Source organism: Loxodonta africana, chromosome 22 (assembly GCF_030014295.1).
Source record: "Loxodonta africana isolate mLoxAfr1 chromosome 22, mLoxAfr1.hap2, whole genome shotgun sequence".
In the NCBI taxonomy this organism is placed as follows: domain Eukaryota; kingdom Metazoa; phylum Chordata; class Mammalia; order Proboscidea; family Elephantidae; genus Loxodonta; species Loxodonta africana.
This window is the reverse complement of record NC_087363.1, coordinates 170,448-190,836: the sequence shown is the minus strand read 5'-3', so window position 1 is coordinate 190,836 and position 20,389 is coordinate 170,448. Positions and strand designations below refer to the sequence as shown.

Genomic DNA, 20,389 nt, shown 5'->3' with positions numbered 1-20,389 from the left:
GTCAAGGCAGCATTTCTACAAAAATACCAGGAAAAGCAAGATAAGATAAAGAATCTATTGAAAAAGAATGAATCACTGCTAAGTCAAAGAGAACTGGACTGACTGCAAATTCAGAAGGATTAACCTTGGAGAGGGTAGCTGACTCATTGCACTGACTCAGGGCACACCTGAAAATCTAGGTTTGGCAAAAACGGAGGTCCCTTTGGGGCTCAGAGTAACTAGCAGTGTTCCTACCAGATGTTCTATAAGTCTCAGCACACATGGCTGTATTTTTCCTCAGGACATTAACCAAATTCTGGGCCTTGAGACCAAATATATAAACAGAAAAAAAAAAAATGGATGGATGGATGGATGGATGGACGGACGGATGGATGGACAGATAGTCATAAGTGGAGAACTTATACAATGTAAAATGGTACAACCACTTTGGAAATCAATTTGACACTTCCTTAAAAAGCTAAAAATAGAACTACCATATGATCCAGCAATCCCACTCCTTGGAATATATTCTAGAGAGATAAGAGCCTTTATAGGAACAGATATATGCACACCCATGTTCATTGCAGCACTGTTTACAATACCAAAAAGATGGAAGCGAGCAAGATGCCCATCAATGGATGAATGAATAAATGATGGTATATTCACAGAATGGATTATGACACATCAATAAAGATCAATGATGAATCTGTGAAACATTTCATAACATGGAGGAAACTGGAAGGCGTTATGCCAAGTGAAATTAGTCAGTTGCAAAAGGACAAATATTGTATAAAACCACTATTACAAGAACTTGAGAAATAGTTGAAACAGAGAAGAGCATATTCTTTGATGGTTACGAGATGGGGGAGGAAGGGAGGGAGGGAGGGAGAAGGTTTTCACTAATTAGATGGTAGATAAGAACTATTTTGGTAAAGGGAAAGACAACACTCAATACAGGCGAGGCCAGCACAACTGGACTAAACCAAAAGCAAAGCAGTTTCCTGAATAAACCGAACACTTCAAAGACCAGCATAGCAGGAGCGGGGGTTTGGGGACCATGGTTTCCAGGGACATATAAGTCAATTGGCATAATAAAATCTATTAAGAAAACATTCTGCATTCCACTTTGGAGTGGTGTCTGGGGTCTTAAACACTAGCAAGCAGTCATCGAAGATGCATCAATTTGTCTTAATCCACCTGGAGCAAAGGCAAATGAAACACACCAAAGACACAAGGTAATTAATAGCCCAAGAGCCAGAAAAAGCCATATAAAGCAAAGACTACATTAGCCTGAGACCAGAAGATCTGATGGTGCCTGACTACAAACGAAGACTGCCCTAACAGGGAACACAACAGAGAACCCCTGAGGGAGTAGGAGAGCAGTGGGAGGCAGGCCCCAAATTCTCTTAAAAAGACCAGACTTAATGGTCTGACTGAGACTAGAAGGACCCCGGTGGTCATGGTCCCCAGGTCTTCTGTTAGCCCAAGACAGGGACCATCCCTAAAGCCAATTTTTGAGACAGGGATTGGACTGGACAATGGGATAGAAAATGATACTGGGGAAGAACGAGCTTCTTGGATCAAGTAGACACATGAGACTATGTTGGCATCTCCTGTCTGAAGGGGAGATAAGAGGGTAGAGGGAGTCAGAATCTGGATGAATGGACACGAAAAGAGAGAGTGGAGGGAAGGACTGTGATGTCTCATTAGGGGAAGTGCAATTAGGAGCATATACCAAGGTGTTTTTTTACCAAGGTGTTTATAAATTTTTATATGACAGTTGGACTTTATTTGTAAATTTTCACATAAAACACAATAAAAGTAAAAAAAAGTAGACAATATCAAGTATTGATGAAGATGTGGAGCCATGGGAACTCTCAGGAAGCACAGATGATACTGTGAATTGGAACACTTTGAAAAATAATTGAAAGTCTTCCATAAAGCTACATGTACAGAGTACAGAGCCTTTGCAATATATTTTCTAAATTTTCTAGTTTACAGTACTGCAATGAAACTGAAAAATGTGATTCATGCTCAGGAATAAAAAACAATTAGTAGAAACTATCTCTGAATGGCCCAAGTACTGGACTTAGCCACAAGAGATTTGACACCTCTGATTATGGTACTGGTGAAAAATACTGACAATGGCCTAACTTGAGCATGGTGTTTTCAATCACCTCACCTGCATGCGAAAGCTGAACAATGAATAAGGAAGACCGAAGAAGAATTGATGCCTTTGAATTATTGTGTTGGGGAAGGATATTGAATATACCATCAACAGCCAAAAGAATGAAAAAATCTCCCTTGGAAGGAGTACAGCCAGAGTGCTATAGCCAGAGTGCTCTTTAGAAGCATGGGCGTCAATGATTGTGAGGATGGCTCAGCACCAGGCAGTGTTTTGTTCTGTTGTACCTAGGGTCACTATGAGTCGAAATTGACTTGAGAGCGCCTAACGACAACAACATGACACAATTATTCATCAAAAACAGAATCTCAATAAATAGAAAAAAAGTTATACAAAAGTACCAAATGAAAATTCTGTACTTAAGAAGCAGATAACTGAAATGAAAAAATACACTAGGGAGGATTGAGATCAGATAGGAGATGTGTAATGGATTGAATTGTGTCCCCCCAAAATGTGTACCAACTTGGCTAGGTCAGGGTCTCTGTGCTGAGAAGCTCCTAGGCCAGGGGAAGGCTGATAACAAGGACCCTCCTCCAGACCCAACAGAGAGAGCCTTTCCCTGAAGCTGGAGCCCTGAATTTGGACTTCTATCCTCCTAGGATGTGAAAAACTACATTTCTGTTTGTTAAAGCCATCTACTTGTGGCATTTCTGTTATAGCCTCACTAGATAACTAAGACAAGATGGAAAAGGAAGGAATCAGTAAACGTGAAAATAGATAATTAGGCATGATCCCATTTCAAAAACAAAAAGAAAAAAAAAATGAAGAAAATAACCAGAGCCTCAGAGACCTGTGGGATACCACAAAGGGTATTAATATATGCATAGTGGAGAAGGAAGAGAAACAATAGAAACAGAAGAAGGAGGAGGAAGAAGAGAAGAAAGAGGGGCAGAAGGAGAAGAAGAAGAAAGGATAGCTATGCTATCTTCAAGGGTTCCATTTCATATTTGATGACATCCAATTTTCCTAGTTTTGTAATTTGTACGTTACACATTCCTATTATTAAAGCATGTTTGCAGCTGTTTCTTCTCATTTTGAGTCATGCCACATCAGCAAATAAAGGTCCCAAAAGCTTTACTGCATAAACCTCATTGAGGTCAACTCTACTTTGAGGAGACGTCCCTTCCTCAATAGTATTTTGAGGAATTCTAAACTGAGAGGCTCAACTTCTGGCACTATAAAAAAGTTCTACCCCTGCTGTTGTTGCTTTTAAGTGCCATGGAGTCACTTCCAACTCACAGTGATCCTATGTACAACAGAAAGAAGTACTGCCGGGTCCTACGCCATTCTCACAATTATGATGCTTGAGCCCATTGTTGTAGCCACTGTGTCAGCCCATCTCGTTGAGGGTCCTCCTCTTTTTCACTGGCCCTCTATCACACATAATGTCCCTCTCTAGGGATGGGTTACTCTAGATGAAATGTCCAAAGTGTGTGAGACAAAATCTTGCCATTCTTACTTCTAAGGAGCATTTTGGCTGTACTTCCTCCAAGACAGAGTTATTCATTCTTTTAGCAGGCCATGGTATATTCAATATTCTTCGTCAACAAAATAATTCAAAGGCATCAGTTCTTCTCCCATCTTCCTTATTCATTGTCCAACTTTCACATATGTATGAGGTGATTGAAAATACCATGCCTTGGTTCAGGCCTGCCTTAATCCTTAAAGTGATATCTTTGCTCTTTAACACTTCAAAGAGGTTTTTTCGGAGCAGATTTACCCAATGCAACGCATGTTTTGATTTCTTGACTGGTGCTTCCATGCGTGGTTATTGTGGATCCAAGTAAAATGAAATCTTTGACAACCTCAATCTTTTCTCCCTTTATCATGATGTGCCTTATTGATCCAGTTGTGAGGATTTCTGTTTTCTTTATGTTGAGGCATAATTCATACTGAAGGCTGCGGTCTTTGACCTTTATTAGGAAGTACTTCATGTCTTCTTCACTTTCAGCTAGCAAGGTTGTGTCATTTGCATATCACATGTTATTAATGAGTCTTCTTCCAATCCTGATGCCCTGTTCTTCTTCATATAGTCCAGTTTCCTGGATTATTTGCTTAGCATACAGACTGAATAGGTATGGTGAAAGGATACAATCCTGACGCACACCTTTCCTGACTTTAAACCACCCAGTATCTCCTTGTTCTTTTGAAACAATTGCCTTGATCTATGTACAGGTTCTTCATGAACACAATTAAGTGTTATGCAATTCCCATTCTTCGCAACACTATCCATAATTTGTTATGATCCACATAGTTGAATGTCTTTGAATGGGCAATAAAACACGGATAAATATCTTTCTGGTATTCTCTGCTTTCACCCAGGATCCATCTAACATCAGCAATGATACCCATAGTTCCACATCCTCTCCTGAACCTGGCTTGAATTTCTGGTGGTTCCCTGTCATTGTACTGCTGTAACCACTTTCAAATGATTTGCAGCAAAATTTTATTTGTCTGTGATATTAATGATATTATTTGATAATTTTCACATTCTGTTGGATCACCTGTCTTTGGAATAGGCATAAATATGAATCTCTTCAAGTCTGTTGGACAGGTAGCTGTCTTCCAAATTTCTTGTCATAGATGAGCGAGCATTTCCACCACTGAATCCGTTTGTTGAAACATCTCAGTTGGTATTCTGTCAATTCTTGGAGTCTTGTTTTTCGCCAATGCCTTCCGTGCAGCTTGGACTTCTTCCTTCAGTACCGTTGGTTCTTTATCATATCTTACCTCCTGAACTGTGTGAACATTAACCAAACCTTTTCAGTACAGTGACTCTGTGTATTCCTTCTATCTTCTTAGACAAACTGACAGAAGTGTGGTGGCTGCAGAAGACAGCAGACCTGTTCTGGACACTCTGAATGTGATTATTTTGTTTTTGTCAACTGAGTGCCTGTAGATATAGACTTCTTAAAGGTCTTTTCAAATACTTTTTTTGTCCCTGATCTACCATTTCCTAGGAGAAAGAATATCTGAGACACTTAATTTCTTTATCTTTTTTTTTAATTAATATTTGGACAGAGAATGAACTATAGTTTTAAAAAAAATAGAGTATGTGCCAGGTGCTTAGAATGTTGGAGGGCTTCCAAGATAATGAATCATTTTCTGTCCTATTTCAAACTTAGGAAGTTTCCCAACCCCTAATTTTACTACCTCTGTATTGCACCACCCAGGTACATATTTGACAGAAGCTATTATAAAAAAAAAAAAAAAAATTTTTTTTTTTATTATCAAATCCAAAATGAGAAGTTTATAAAAAGATCTTCAATGAGGGGAAGAGTTTACATTTCCAAATTCAGTTGTTAATCTTTCATGAACTGCACTTTTTTTTGTTTTGTTTCTTTAGAATGAAATTCAGTTTAGCTTTCACCTCCCTACTACCCTTTAAACATGGATTTAGTATGTAGAAAATTTTAAGTATTTAATATAAAGAATAGAAATCAATTTTTATTTAAATACATATATAAGTGAACAGTGTGAGAGGTCCCTATCAAAATCACTCATGACACAGTTTAAGCTAAGGACAAAGTCCCCAAAATTACCTATCAGTAGACATCACAGTTTACAAGACGGTTGGTGGTCTTCATTTCAAGGATTACTGTTATGAACCTCGTTACGAGTAGGAATAAACTCGAAGGCAACTAACAACCTCAACAGTATTAACTTCCTTTGATGCCATTCTGGCCATCCAAAGAATTCAAAGAATGGGACTGGTTTACATCAGGGCTCGCTCTACTAAGTTAAGGCCCTCTGACCCCCCTCCCCTCCCAATAACTGGGTCTAAGTAAAAGCTTCCTTTGCTAAAGTATTGAGCAGGTATCAGAATCAATTATATTTCATTTTTTTTTTTTTCAGAGATCGTATATTCTGTGTTTTCCCCACATTTCTTTCTACTCAGTGTCACTTTTAGACAATTAAATACCTTAGGGAAGCATTATGTTCTTGAGAATTTCCTAAATCCCTCAAGAAACATGGAGGAACATTTCATAATACATTTATTAAACCCGCTCAATCAGAAGATAGACTGCAGGGACTTTATTCTCATTTGAAGTAGGGAAAAAATATAGTGGGACTGTTTTTAAAATCATCTTGTTCTTGCTTTCATATCATGGAAGCTGTGCCTTGATAGTCACATATCAAAGGTTTATTTTGGCTTTTAATCCTGCTTCCTGTAACTACTGTCATTTGTGTTAGTTAGGTATTACTATAAATGACAGACAAATTTTAACTGACTTCTCTTATGCAGGAAAACAGTCCATGGGAATAGATGAACATGAGTTTCCCAAAAGAGCCTTGTTTTTGAACATTTTGCCTTCAATCGGTAAGTTAAATTAATTTATTTGAATATCCCGTACAGTTATATTCTGCAGATATGGGTGGTCTCTTGAAAATACAGGGGTGCGAAAAATTTATAATTTGACCTCTTAATTCCACCCTTTGTTTGAAGCTTCAATCTCTTTTTCAGTGTCGTTGTCAAAAGTGTTGTTCAACTTCTACTGAAATAATGCAAAATCACTATCTTAATTCAGTTTGTGAACATTCTTCCCTAAAGGACGCATTGCAGCCTAAGCTCTAACTACATATTCCCATGGAAATTATTCACCTGACACTGTAGATACTCTAGAATTAAAATATTTGCTGTCTCCTCATTTCTTATTCTATTAGTAGCCTGGCAATATTTTTCATTTTTTAATTTTAACCACTATGCTCAAGGAATAGTACCTCCCAGTGAAAGTCTGAAGAATCCACAAAGAAAAAAACCATATTTTACTTTACATATAGAAAGCTACTAGTATTCTGGATTGTTTAAAATATTTTTTATGATTTTTATACAAATATTATAAGCTAGTTAATATATCAGGGTGAATATAGAGATAATCAAACAGATGAGTTCTGGTTGTGTGTAAAAGACATTGCATGTTCTAAAAATTGTGTTGAACATTAAAAATAAAAAATAAAAACTATTGCAATGTACCATTTGTATCTTTTATAGGTTTGTTTTATCATCTAGGCTTACTTTAACTTTTTCTCAGAAAAAGCATGAAGGTTTCTGTTTCCTGAGTCTCTGTAAGGTGTTTCTGTTGGGCTTCAAAGGTCAGTTAAAATTATAACTTGATGTTTATCATGTTTCATATTCCAGTTTGCAGTGTCCCTTCCTCCACTCCCCACTTTTCTAAGGATGATGAGTCCAGAGTTTTTGAATGCTAGAGCCTTCTCTTTCATCACTTCCAACTTAAATTTGGCGTATAAGCTAAACATAAACGGGTCATCTCAAGTTTAAATTCTGTAGGAAGGATTATTCTAATATCTTGATATGTGTCACATTAAACCAGCGGCTGCTGAGTCAGTTCTGCCTCATGGAGACCTATGTGCGTCAGAAGAAAACCACATCCACAGCGTTTTCAATGGCTAGTTTTTCAGTGGTAGATCACCAGGCCTTTCTTTTGAGGTGCCTCATGGGTGACCTAGAGCCTCCCACATTTCGATTAGCAGCCCAGAGTTAACCACTTGCACCACCCGGGCACTTAATTGACCAGAGCTATTATTAAATCCAAAATGAGAAGTATTATTAAATCCAAAATGAGAAGTTTAAAAAAGATCTTCAGTGAGGGGAAGAGTTTATATTTCCAAATTCAGTTATTAATCTTTCATAAGCTGTACTTTTTTTGTTTTGTTTCTTTAGAATGATATTCACTTTAGCTTTTTCTTCACATCAACACCAACATTTTAAATGAATCTTGAAACTATTAAACCCTGCATGGTTTTCTAATGTAACATACAAATAAACAGTACTAATTTCATAAATAGGACAACCAGAGAGAGGGGATGTGATAACTCAAGTCACAGCGCTAGTTAAGAATTCCCAGTAGTCTTGATATTGCAGCACCATTATTCTCTCTTAATTTATTCCAATCTCCTTATCATTAGCAGGTATCAAGAAAGCCAAATGGCTCATGAGAATTTGACAGAGGTTACGGAGTTTATCCTACTGGGACTGACAGAGCGTTTGGACCTGAAAGTGGTCCTCTTCATGTTGTTCCTGCTGATTTACATCATTTCTTTGGTGGGGAACCTGGGAATGCTCTTTCTAATCCAAATCACCTCCAAGCTCCACACACCCATGTACCATTTCCTTAGCTGTCTGTCACTTGTAGATGCCTGCTACTCAACAGTCTTTGCACCCAAAATGCTGCTGAACTTCTTTGTTGAACAGGAGACAATCTCATTTTCTGCATGCATTGTGCAATATTTTTTATTTGCGTCACTCATCACCACTGAGGGCTTCTTGCTGGCAGCAATGGCTTATGATCACTATGTGGCCATTGTATACCCTCTAATTTATACAGTGACCAAGACTAAAATAGTGTGTGTTGTGTTGGTCATAGGATCATGTGTGGGAGGTTTAATGAACTCGTTAACACACACAATTGGCCTGGTGAAACTCTCTTTCTGTGGGCCAAATGTCATCAGTGACTTCTTCTGTGATCTTCCTCCCCTGTTGAAGCTGTCCTGTTCTGATACATCCATGAATGAATTGTTGCTTTTAATCTTCTCTGGTGTGATTGTCATGATCACTTTCTTGATTGTGATCATCTCCTACATCTTCATTGTTTCTTCCATCTTGAGGATCTGCTCAACGGCCGGTAGACACAAAGCCTTCTTCACCTGTGCTTCACATCTGACAGCTGTGACTTTATTCTATGGTTCTATAAGCTTTAGTTACATTCAGCCAAGCTCTCAATATTCCCTAGAACAAGAAAAGGTGGTGTCTGTGTTTTATACCTTGGTGATTCCCATGTTAAACCCACTGATTTACAGCCTAAGGAACAAGGAAGTAAAGGATGCTGTGAAGAGGGCAATAGAAATGAAACATTTCCCCTGTTACTTTCATGCCACACATTTCTCAAAATAGGATACAGACGTGTGCTCAGTCTAATGATATCTAGACGAATTTAGTAAAATTTCATGGCTGAAAAACTTGGAGTTTATTCAACTGAATCCATTTGCTTTAGAAAGGAAGAGAAAATCTGAGAAGTGTAACCTGTCATAGGACACTTGACTGGTAATTGCAGCAACTAACTCAAAATAAGACCAGAGACATAGACCAGATAACTCTGGACAATCTGTAACAGATCCAGTCCCCTCCCTCCACACATATAATTGATTACTGCTCAACATCAACACTTGGAGAAATCAGGATTTAGCAGAATTTTTTTTTTTTTTTTTTACCTTACATAGATTTTATCTCAGACCTTAGGGAATCTTTAGGAAATATGTGTTAAATTTTTCTTTCATGTCTGTTAAGTTGGGTTTGAGATTTTGAAATGGGCCTTGCTGACCTTGAAAAGAAGTCATTGGCACCATATGAACTGCTCGTAGTCATATTTGCATCAAGAACATTTGTTACTTATTAAGAAAACCAGGAGCCAATGCAGTGAATTTATATTCCTAAGATTTCATTTTTTGTCCTGTGCATGAACTCATAGTGATTAGATTGATCTCAGCTTTGATGGATATTTTCATTTGTCCTTGGTCAAATGTGACATGTGGGCAAACACTGACTCCCAAAATCATGGACATCTAAGGATCATACAACCCTCCCATCCAAACCCTAATCTGATATAGAATAAACTCTTGAAAGTCCTTAACTCATGGTTGTCTACCATCTCCTCCAAAATCGACACTCTCTTATTTGATGAATTAAATAAGCACATATTGTTTCTCATTTTAAACAAGAAATACATCTTTTCTTAAGGCTTAAATAATTTAATCTTAGATATGCCTTATGAGGAAACCCTGGTGGTATAGCGGTTAAGTGCTACGGCTGCTAAAAAAAAAGGTCGGCAGTTCGCATCCACCAGGCGCTCCTTGGAAACTCTGTGGGGCAGTTCTACTGTACCGTACAGGGTCGCTGTCAGTCAGAATCGATTCAACGGCAATCGGTTTGGTTTTTTGGAAGCCTTATGAAGTCTCAGAACTTGGATCTTTTCATTCTTCATAAAGTTCTCAAATGTTTTTGCCAGAATACCCTACTGAGTGCAATTTTTCTCAGGCTATCTCCAGTCTTTTCAGTTACGCTTCATGCAATATCATTTCAAATTTCATCATCGTCTTCATTCTTTAGTTTGTCAATGTGGAAAGATTACATGGAATAAATGGTAAAAGAAACACAGGTTTTTATATCAGTGAATTGTTTTAAAATTATTGTTCTACCAATTCTTACAGTGTAAACTTAGAGAAATTCTTTAAATATTTCAGGCCAACTCTAATGTGAGTCATGAGAATGAAAATACTTAACTAAATCAATCTCATGATAACTAGAGATAATACCTGGAACATATGTATCTGGAACATAGTATAGGCATTTAATAAATAGAAACCTTTGCAACTAGGACTCTCTTAACTTTCAGTTTTCAGGAAGAAAGATATACTCCATTAAAAAAATATATATATGTATTATTATAATATTTTTAGTATTTCTTTCTTTTTAAATCATTGCAAATTTTTTCCACTTGTTCTTGTACAGTTTTCTTTATTGGTCTGATTTCATTTTACCTATCTTTGTGGAAGCAGAATCGACTCGACAACACTGGGTGTTTGGGTATCTTTGTGCTTTATAATACTTATTCTTTCATTCTTTTTGTTGTAGATTTAGACTATCATTTTACCCTGTATTTATCTCTTTTATACTTTCATTCCATTTTCCAAATATCAGCCTTCTCAATATTTCTGAACATTTCTTTCTATGTCTGGAAAATGTACTAAAAAAATGTTGAGCATGATAATTATATCAGTATCTTAATTGATTAAATTTGTAATAATTTTTTGAAAAACATATTGTAGACTTTTAACATACATGTTTTTTCAAAAAATATTACAAATAATAGTGTATATATAAAGGTATTCAATCACCAAAATTTTGAATTAAAATACATTTGGATTGAAACAAATTTAAAATAGAAATATACATGATATTTAATTACACCATAAAGTTGTATAAATTGTAATTATAAACACTAATGGAGTTAATTTTAAATATTCAGTTTTTCATCATATAGTCTCACATAGATAAGAAAAATATCCACAATGATTTTCCTTTAATATTGAGAAAAATTCAAACATGTACTCTTTAGATAGAAAATGTTGGGGCCTTACTTTTCCCAGGCTTATATATTTTTTTATATTTAGCTGCTTTAATGGTATGAAACATGCTGAATCTGAAATTGACTGTTCACATAATCACTGGAGATTCCATCCTCCAAATGTCCTGAACCAAATATAAAACAATAGTCAGGAAACATAACCAAAAACTCCCGGGTTTCCTCTCAACTCCAGGTAGGTGTCGTGTTTACGTATTCACCAAAGCAATCACAAATACCTTCTCTGGTTTTCAAAAGCATCATCTCTCAGTATATGCTGTGAATAGAGTATGAAGAAAAATCGACGAGTTCATTGTCAAAGTCAAGTTGTTTTCTTAAAATATTTTGCAGACGTATTTCTTATTTCCCTCAGGATGATGTTGTTAGGTGCCTTCTAGTAAGTTCCGACTCAGAGCAACCCTATGTACCCGAGAAGGAAACTGTCTGGTCCTGTGCCATCCTCACAATTATTGCTATGTTTGAGCCCGTCATTGCAGCCATTGTGTCAACCCATCTCAGTGAGGGTCTTCCTCTTTTGCACTGACCATCTACTTTAACAAACATGATATCCTTCTTCAGGGCCTGGTTCCTTCTGATAACATAACAAAAGTACATGAAATGAAATCTTTCCTTCCTCACTTCTAAGGAGCATTCTTATTGTACTTCTTCGAAGACAAGTTGGTTCATTCTTCTGACAGTCCATGAAGTATTCAATATTCTTTGCCAAAAGCATAATTCAAAGACATTAATTCTCTTTCAGTCTTCCTTATTCATTGTCCAGCTTTCACATGTATATGAGGCTATTGGAAATATCTCAGCTTGGATCAGGCACATCTTCATCCCCAAAGTGACACCTTTGCTTTTTAACACTTTAAAAAGACCTTTTGCAGCAGATTTGTCCAATGCAATGCATCCTTTGTTTTCTTGACTACTGCTTCCATGGGCATTGATCGTGGATCCAAGTAAAATGAAACCCTTGACAAGGTCAATCGTTTCTCCATTAATCATGATGTTGCTTACTGGTCCAGTTGTGAGGATTTTTGTAGTTCTTTAATTGGAGGTGCAATTCACACGACAGGCTGTAGCCTTTAATATTCTTTAGTAAGTGCTTCAAGTGATCTTCACTTTCAGCAAGCAAGGTGGTGTCATATGCATATCTCAAGTTGTTAATAAGTCTTCCTTCTTTTTTAAAAATTTATTTATTTTTTGTATTGTACTTTAGGTGAAGGTTTACAGAACAAACTCATTTCTTATCAAACAGTACATGCATTGTTGTATGACCTTGGCTAACAACCCCACGACATGTCAACACCCTCCTTTCTCAACCCTGGGTTCCCTATTACAAGCTTTCCTGTGCCCTCCTGCCTTCCAGTCCGTGTCCCAGGGCTGGTATGCCCCTTTAGTCTTTTTTTGTTCCATGGGCCTGTACAATCTTTTGCTGAAGGGTGAACCTCCAGACTGGCCTCATTACTGAGCTGAAGGGGTGTCCAGTGGCCATATTCTCAGGGTTTCTCCAGTCTCTGTCAGGGCAGCAAGTCTGGTCTTTCTGTTTCAGTTAGAATTTTGTTCTACATTTTCCACCAGCTCTGTCTGGTGCCCTCTATTGTGATCCCTGTCAGAGCAGTCAGTGGTGGTAGCCGGGGACCATCTCCTTGTACTGGACTCAGTCTGGTGGAGGCCATGGGAGATGTGGTGCATAAGAACTTTGGACTAATCTTTCTCTTGTATCTTTAGTTTTCTTCATTATTCCTTGCTCCCAAAGGGGTGAGACCTGTGAAGTATGCTAGATGGCCACTCATAGGCTTTTAAAACCCCAGACACTACTCACTAAAGTAGAATGTAGGACACATTCTTTGTAAACTATGTTATGCCAATTGAACAAATATTCCCTGAGATCATGGTCCTCACAACCCTCAGCTGAACAATTCGGTTCCTCAGGGAGTTTGGATATGTCTGTGGAGCTATGATGACCTTGCCTTGTACAGGTTGTGCTGGCTTCCCCATTATTGTGTAATGTCTTACCCTTCAAGGAAGTTTCCATTTATCTATTGTCTATTAAGTGTTTTTCCATCTCCACCCCTCCCCTTCCTTGTAATCATCAAAGATTGTTTCTTTTTTATGTAAACCTTTTCATGAGTATTTAAGGTAGTGGTCTCCTACAACATTTGTCCTTTTTTGACTGACTTATTTCTCTCAGCATAAAGTCCTCCAGATTCATCCATGTTATGAGATGCTTCACAGATTCATCATTGTTCTTTATCATGCATAATATACTCCATTAATTGTACCTACCACAGTTTGTTTATCCATTTATCTGTTGATGGGCAACTAGGTTGTTTCCATCTTTTTGCTATTGTGAACAATTCTGCAGTGAATATGGGTGTGCCTTTGTCTCTTTGTGTGATGACTATTTCTCTAGGATATATTCCTAGGAGTGGGATTGCTGGATCATATGGTATTTCTATTTCTAGCTTTCTAAGGAAGCTCCATATCGTTTTCCAAAATGGTTGCATCATTTTGCATTCTCACCAGCAGTGCATAAGGGTTCTAATTTCCCTGAAGCCTCTCCAACATCTGTTATTTCCTGTTTTATTGATTTGTGACAGTACTTCTGGAGTGAGATGGTATTTCATTGTGGTTTTGGTTTGCATTTTTCTAATGGCTAGAAATTGTAAGCATTTCCTTATGTGTCTGTTGGCTGTTTGAATATCTTCTTTGGTGAAGTGTCTGTTCATTGCCTTTGCCCATTTTTTAATTGGGTTGTCTTTTTGTTGAAGAGGTGTTGAATTTTCTTATAGATTTTAGAGATTAGACCTTTGTCTGATTTGTAATAGCCATTTTTTTTCCCCCTAGTCCTTAAGTTTTCTTTTCACTATTTAGGTGAAGTCTTTTGATGAGCATAAGTGTTTAATTTTTAGAAGACCCCAGTTATCCTTAATTCTGATGCCAAATTCTTCTTCATACGGTCCAGCTTCTCAGACTATTGGCTCAGCGTACAGGCTGAATAAACATGGAGAAAGGATACAACCCTGACGCATACCTTTCATGATTATAAAACAAGCACTATCCCCTTGTTCCATTCAACCAACTGCCTTTTTGTCTATATATGGTTTCCACATGAGTACAATGAAGTGTTCTGGAATTCCCTCTATTCCCAATATCATCCTTAATTTGTTATGATCCACATAGTTCAATGTCTTTGCATATTCATTAAAACACAGGCAAACATGTTTCTGGTATTCTCTACTTTCAGCCAGGATCCATTTGATATCAGAAATTTTATCCCTCATTCCATGTTCTCTTCTGGATCTGGTTTGAGTTTCTGACAATTCCCTGTCAATATGCTGCTGCATCCACTTTTGAATGATCCTCAGCTAAAATTACTTGCATGTGATATTAACGATATTGTTCTATAATTTCTTAATTCTGTTAAATCAATTTTCTTTGAAACAGGGACAAATATGGATCTCTTCCATTCTGTCAGCCAGGTAGCTGTTTCCCAATTTTCTTTGCATAGATGAGAGAGTGTCTCCAGTGCTTCATCTGTCTGTTGAAACATCTTAATCGACATACCATCACTTCCTAGAGACTAGTTTTTCCCCAATGCCTTCAGTGCAGCTTGGATTTACTCCTTCAATACCGTCCGTTCTTAGTCATATGCTACCACCTGAAATGGCAGAACATTGACCAATTCTTTTCAGTAGAGTGACTCTGTATATCCTTGCCATCTTCTTTTTATGTTTCCCTTGTTATTCGAATTTTGCCCATTGGTCCTTCAGTATTTCAACTAGAGGCTTGAGGGATTTCTTCAGTTCTTTAAGCTTGAGAAATGCCGACTGTTTTCTTTCCTTTTGATTTTTTTAACTCCAGGTGTGTGCACATATTTTTATAATACTTTGTCTTCTTTAGCCACCCTTCGAAACATTCTGCTCAGCTTTTTTACTTTGTCATTTCTTCCATTCACTTTAGCTACTCTAAGTTAAAGAGCAAGTTTCAACGTGTCTCCTGACATCCATTTTGGTCTTTTCTTTCTTTTCCATCTTTCCATGGCCTTCCACTTTCTTCATGTATGATGTCCTTGATGTCATCTCACAACTTGTCTGGTCTTCTGTCATTAGTGTTCAATTCATAAATTCTATTCTTGAGATGGTTTGTAAATTCACATGGCTTATACTCAAGGTCATATTTTGGCTATTGTGGACTTGTTTTAATTTTCTTCAGTTATTCAACTTGAACTAGTATGTGAGCAAATTATGCTCTGTTCCACAGTTGGCACCTGGCCTTATTCTGACTGATGTTATTGAGCTTTTCCATTTTCTCCTTCCACAGATATAGTCAATTTCATTCACGTGCATTCCATTTCATGAGGTCCGTGTGCATAGTCACAGTTTACGTATTGAAAAAAGGTATTTGCAATGAATAAGTCATTTGTCTTGCAAAATTTTATCATGTGATCTCTGGCATCCTTTCTATCAATAAAGCCATATTTTCCAACAGCTGTCCTTCTTTGTTTCTGACTTCCTCATTGCAATCACTAGTAATTATCTATGCATCTTGACTGTATGTTTGATCAACTTCAGACTGCAGAAATTGATAACAATTTTCAATTTCTTCAACTATGGCATTAGCGTTTGCTGGATAAATATGAGCAATAATTATATCAACTGATTTTCTTTGGAAGTTTATACATGTTATCCCATCACTGACAGGGTTCTGCTTCAGGATAGATGTTGAAATGTTCTTTTTTGCCAATGAACGTGGCACTGTTTCTCTTTCACTTGTCATTCCCAGCATAGTAGACTATATGATTGTCTTATTCACAATGGACAATACCATTTTTTTTTAAAGTAGATCACCAGGTCCTTCGTCTTAGTCTGTCTTAATCTGAAAGCTTCCCTGAAAACTGTCCACCGTGAGTGACCCTGCTGTTATTTGAAAAAGTGGTGGCATACCTTCCAGCATGACAGTAGCACACAAGCCACCACAATATGACAAACTTACAGACAAATGGTGGCATTTTCTTTTAATGGATGTTTTTCCCTACAAAATGCGAGGATCTGGTCTCGTGCTCTTTAATCTGGAATATACTGTTACGTAAGTGTCATCCACTAAATTCTCTCTGTTAAACAAACGTTTCTACTAAGGCCTTTCGGGGGGATTTTAGTTTCTCCGTGGCATCTATGTGGCACATAATGACAATTTATATGCCCTGCTCAGAGTTTGATATAATGAAAGCCTTGTATCAGGCTAACTTTTCACGGTTTTGAGAATTACATTTACTGTAGATTAATATTACAGACTATTAAAGTCATACAGTGTTCTAAAGGTGTTAGTAGATTGAATTCATACTTTCAAGCTCTATATTTGTTTTTTTCTTTTTCTCTGTAGCTCTCTCATAGGGGATCTACACATGGCAGACAGAAATGTCGATGGAATCACTGAATCCATCCTCCTGAAAGTCTTATAATCATAAACTAAGATTTAAATCTATATTGGATCTACCGAAGTATCCATTGCAGAGCATTATATATGTAGTGTTTTTACATTTTGACTAATTAAGTTACAACCTAATGATAATATGTGCATATACAACTTCCCAGTTAATTTCATTTTATTTTTTGTTTCAAAAGATCCCTAACAATGGAATTATTAGGTAAAACATATATAAACATTTTAATATGATACTTTGCCAAATTGTTTCCCAAAAAGCATTTATTTAAAAAAAAAAACTAATTCTTTGATAAAGGCAATTATTACATTTATTTGAAAATTTACTTATAATATCCTAATAAGAAGAAATAAATAATGAATATGTTGTATAATAACATCTCAACAAAAGAGGGGAAAAAAATCAAAACCAACAATGTGAAAATTAATGAAAATACAATGAGCAATCTTGCTCTTCTTTCACCAAATTATTAGCTAATTGCATGAAAACGTTTAGGGAATTAGACTTTGAGAATAAGATCATCAGACCAAATTCAGTATTAGAACCACGCTGATAGAATCAGGTTGAATTAAGTTCAGGGAACAGAATCCAAGGGAACGGACTTTCTAAAATACTGTACAATTAGAGACATTGTTTAGCAATCTTGTTAAAAAAACGGGAGATATTCATATAATATTTCTTACTTGAGTTACAAATTATTAGGGTAAATTTTCCTAGTGGTTTTAGCCTGAAATCCGAGCAACAATTAAGTACTGAGAATCTACTATTTGGAAACCTATTGAAAAATCATGTTCAGCCACAAGTACCAACTTCTGAGATCTAGAAAGACCTTCTGTTACGGACAGTTTCTCCAGCAATCCCCAACCTTGTGGGAAAGCCTGACCAAGCAAAGCGTTCCCTAGTGTGCTCTTAAACTGTGTGATCACCTGGTCACTCAGAATATTTTCACGATTTTTTAATTGACCCAATCATTTAATCTAACTTTAAGCATGTAAGTGAATGTGATCTATTTCTTTAGATCCATAGCCAACCTAAAGTGATTTTTTTTATTGCTAACAAAAGCTTCTGTTAACAGTTTAATGCTGCCGAAAAAAAAGAGAAACTTTATTAATAGAGATATAATTTATAGGATGTGTCTGTGTTTGATTTAATACACGGTTGTTCAGCCACACTGAATTAATATGTGTAGCTATAAATAGGGTATATTTATCATGTTCCAATTTATTAAAGTTCTTTTATAGAGAAAAGCCAGAAAGATGATAAAATTATACCCTGTGGAGAAGCATATGTTTTCATAAAAACTGAATAAAAAAAAAACAAAACTGAATAGCAACTAGTAATAAGAAATCTTCCCTTATCCTGTGGCTAACCTGTTCCTGTTTCTCCATACCCAATTCAGGTCATGGTGCTGCCTCCCATAAAACGCAACCTCCTTCCTTCCCAAGCCTCAGAACTCAGGCATCTTTTAGCCTTATCACCTGCCCAGACTGATGACTATAACATCCTAAAGAGTTGATTTGTGGGAAAGAGATAAAATAATCTTTTCATTTGCTATTTAGTATTAGAGGATATCAAGAGTAAAACATTCTATCTCATTAACACCCAGAGAAGGGAGAATATTCTCTATTTATACTTTTTCCCATTTCTGTGGGTATTCACAGAAAATAGTTATGGGTTTTAATTGCCATGAACATTCATTCACTCCTACTTGATATAACTTCTATTAGCTTATACAAAAGGGCATTGTTTTCTCCTCTTTCTATTGTCTTAGACACCTCCTGGATTTTATTCTGTGTGTATAAACTTACAATCTTTTGTACATTTGCCATGCCTTTTTAAGTCTCTCTCATTAAAGAATAGATTACATATCTGTTTATCAGTTCAATGAATATACCCTCGATGCAAGATGCTATTTATGGCATTAAAGACCTCTAGAAGGAAGCATGAATTGTTCCCTCATGAAACTTGACCTTTACTGGGTTAACATTTGGGTTAGTCTGAGGGGCAATCTTCAGGGTATTGCTAAATCAAGATTATAATCTCCATTATTAATTTACAAATTATATCTTGTTTATATTTTTGAACTGTGACCATGGAAAGCAAAGTGAATCCAAGTCTAAATGTTCCATGGAGAAGAGGCAATAATTTGCTGGAAAGTAGCAGTTTTTTTTCCCTGTTAATAAAATGAAATCATAAATAGGGAATCAAAAGGTATGTATAACCTGGAAATAAGCTCAACTTAAAAAAAAAAAAGAAATGGAGGTGAAGAGACATTTGTGTATGTTTCTTAATGGCAACCAGTTTTCTTCTTTTGGGAGGCTGATAATGGGAACGTCACAGGAATATAATAGGATAAAGATGGTCTGGATTCTGATATAGCTCTGTCCTTGACTTTCTGTACATTTCGCCTAGCTACAAAAAAGCCATAAAAAAGAACCAAGACACTAGGGTTTGTATAATACAAACTAGAGTTTGTATGATATTCCCCTTTATCATTCAGAGACAGAGGAAAAAAACAAAGTTCCTGCTAGTGTAACTGGCATGTGGTTTCAAATTGTGGATGTAGCAATGATCCAAGACATGACTGATGGACAAGTCTCAAAGCCAGAGAACAGAAAAACAGGACTCATGTGGGGGAGAAAGGAAAAGTGAGGAAAACAAGTGTACTTGGAAAGAAAACATGTTCTGAAGGTTGAAGCCATGAGAAACAGATGTTTTTCAAGTTTATACCATGTTAGTACTAGATCCTCAAGGAAGAAATCAAAGTCATAAGTGTAGGAAGTAGATTTTTTAAATCTAAGTAAAACTCTAACTTGCCGCTTTTATAATTGGCAATGCAAACATTCTTTCTATAGCCGGGGAATACTGTGCTAAATAACCAGTAACCCTATATGCGTCAAAGTAGAACTGGGCTTCACAAGGTTTTCAATGTTTGATTTCTCAGAGGTAGATCACCAGGCTTTTCTTCTGAAATGCATCTGGGTGAAATTGAACCTCTAACCTTTCAGTTAGTAGCTGAGCATGTTAACCATTCTCACCCAAGCTCTTGATAAAAAAAAAAAATACTAATAGTTAATATTTATTGAGTGCAATTATTTTTACTTATAAACAATATAATGGTATTAAAAATTATTATTATCTATAGTTTAACCAAAACCAAACCCATTGCTGTCAAGTCAATTCCAACTCATAGCAACCCTATAGGACAGAGTAGAAGTGTCCCATAGGGTTTCCAAGGAGCACCTGGTAGATTTGAACTGCAAATGTATAGATCTAAGGAAATTGAGGCACTGAGAGGTTAAATAGCTTAACCAGTGCCATATAGCTATTAGTAGAAGAGCTGGGATTCAAACTCAGGCAGTCTGGATCCAGAAGTCATGCTTTTGGTCCCTCTGCCATATACACATTCTTATATTTTATCCAGTTTCTCTCAAGTACTTGCCAACAGCTTATGTCCAGTTCTCTAGCACCAAACCAAGTCCAATGGGGTCAGGCGTATTTGCCACACATTCTCCCCGCAAGTCTCTATCAATCATTTCATTGTACTCAAGGCTGCAAAATGGAAGTGTTTTTAAGAAAACGTATTTCAGGAAAATCATATCTCATTGCTTTTAATTGTCATTTTGTTATTTCTTA

At 36.6% G+C, this 20,389-nt stretch overlaps 1 protein-coding gene across 1 annotated transcript; it reads left to right on the top strand.

Moving 5' to 3' along the window:
* The first annotated feature begins 6,495 nt into the window (after window positions 1-6,495).
* On the top strand, window positions 6,496-17,325 carry LOC100655611 (olfactory receptor 5J3-like). The gene has a single exon (XM_064274266.1). The coding sequence runs from the start codon at window positions 8,112-8,114 to the stop codon at window positions 9,075-9,077; it is 966 nt and encodes a 321-aa protein (XP_064130336.1). The 5' UTR covers window positions 6,496-8,111; the 3' UTR covers window positions 9,078-17,325.
* The last annotated feature ends 3,064 nt before the right edge of the window (window positions 17,326-20,389 follow it).

What these genes read in the sequence shown, in the direction of transcription:
- LOC100655611 (XM_064274266.1), top strand. Translation starts at nt 8,112, where the DNA reads ATGGCTCATGAGAATTTGACAGAGGTTACGGAGTTTATCCTACTGGGA.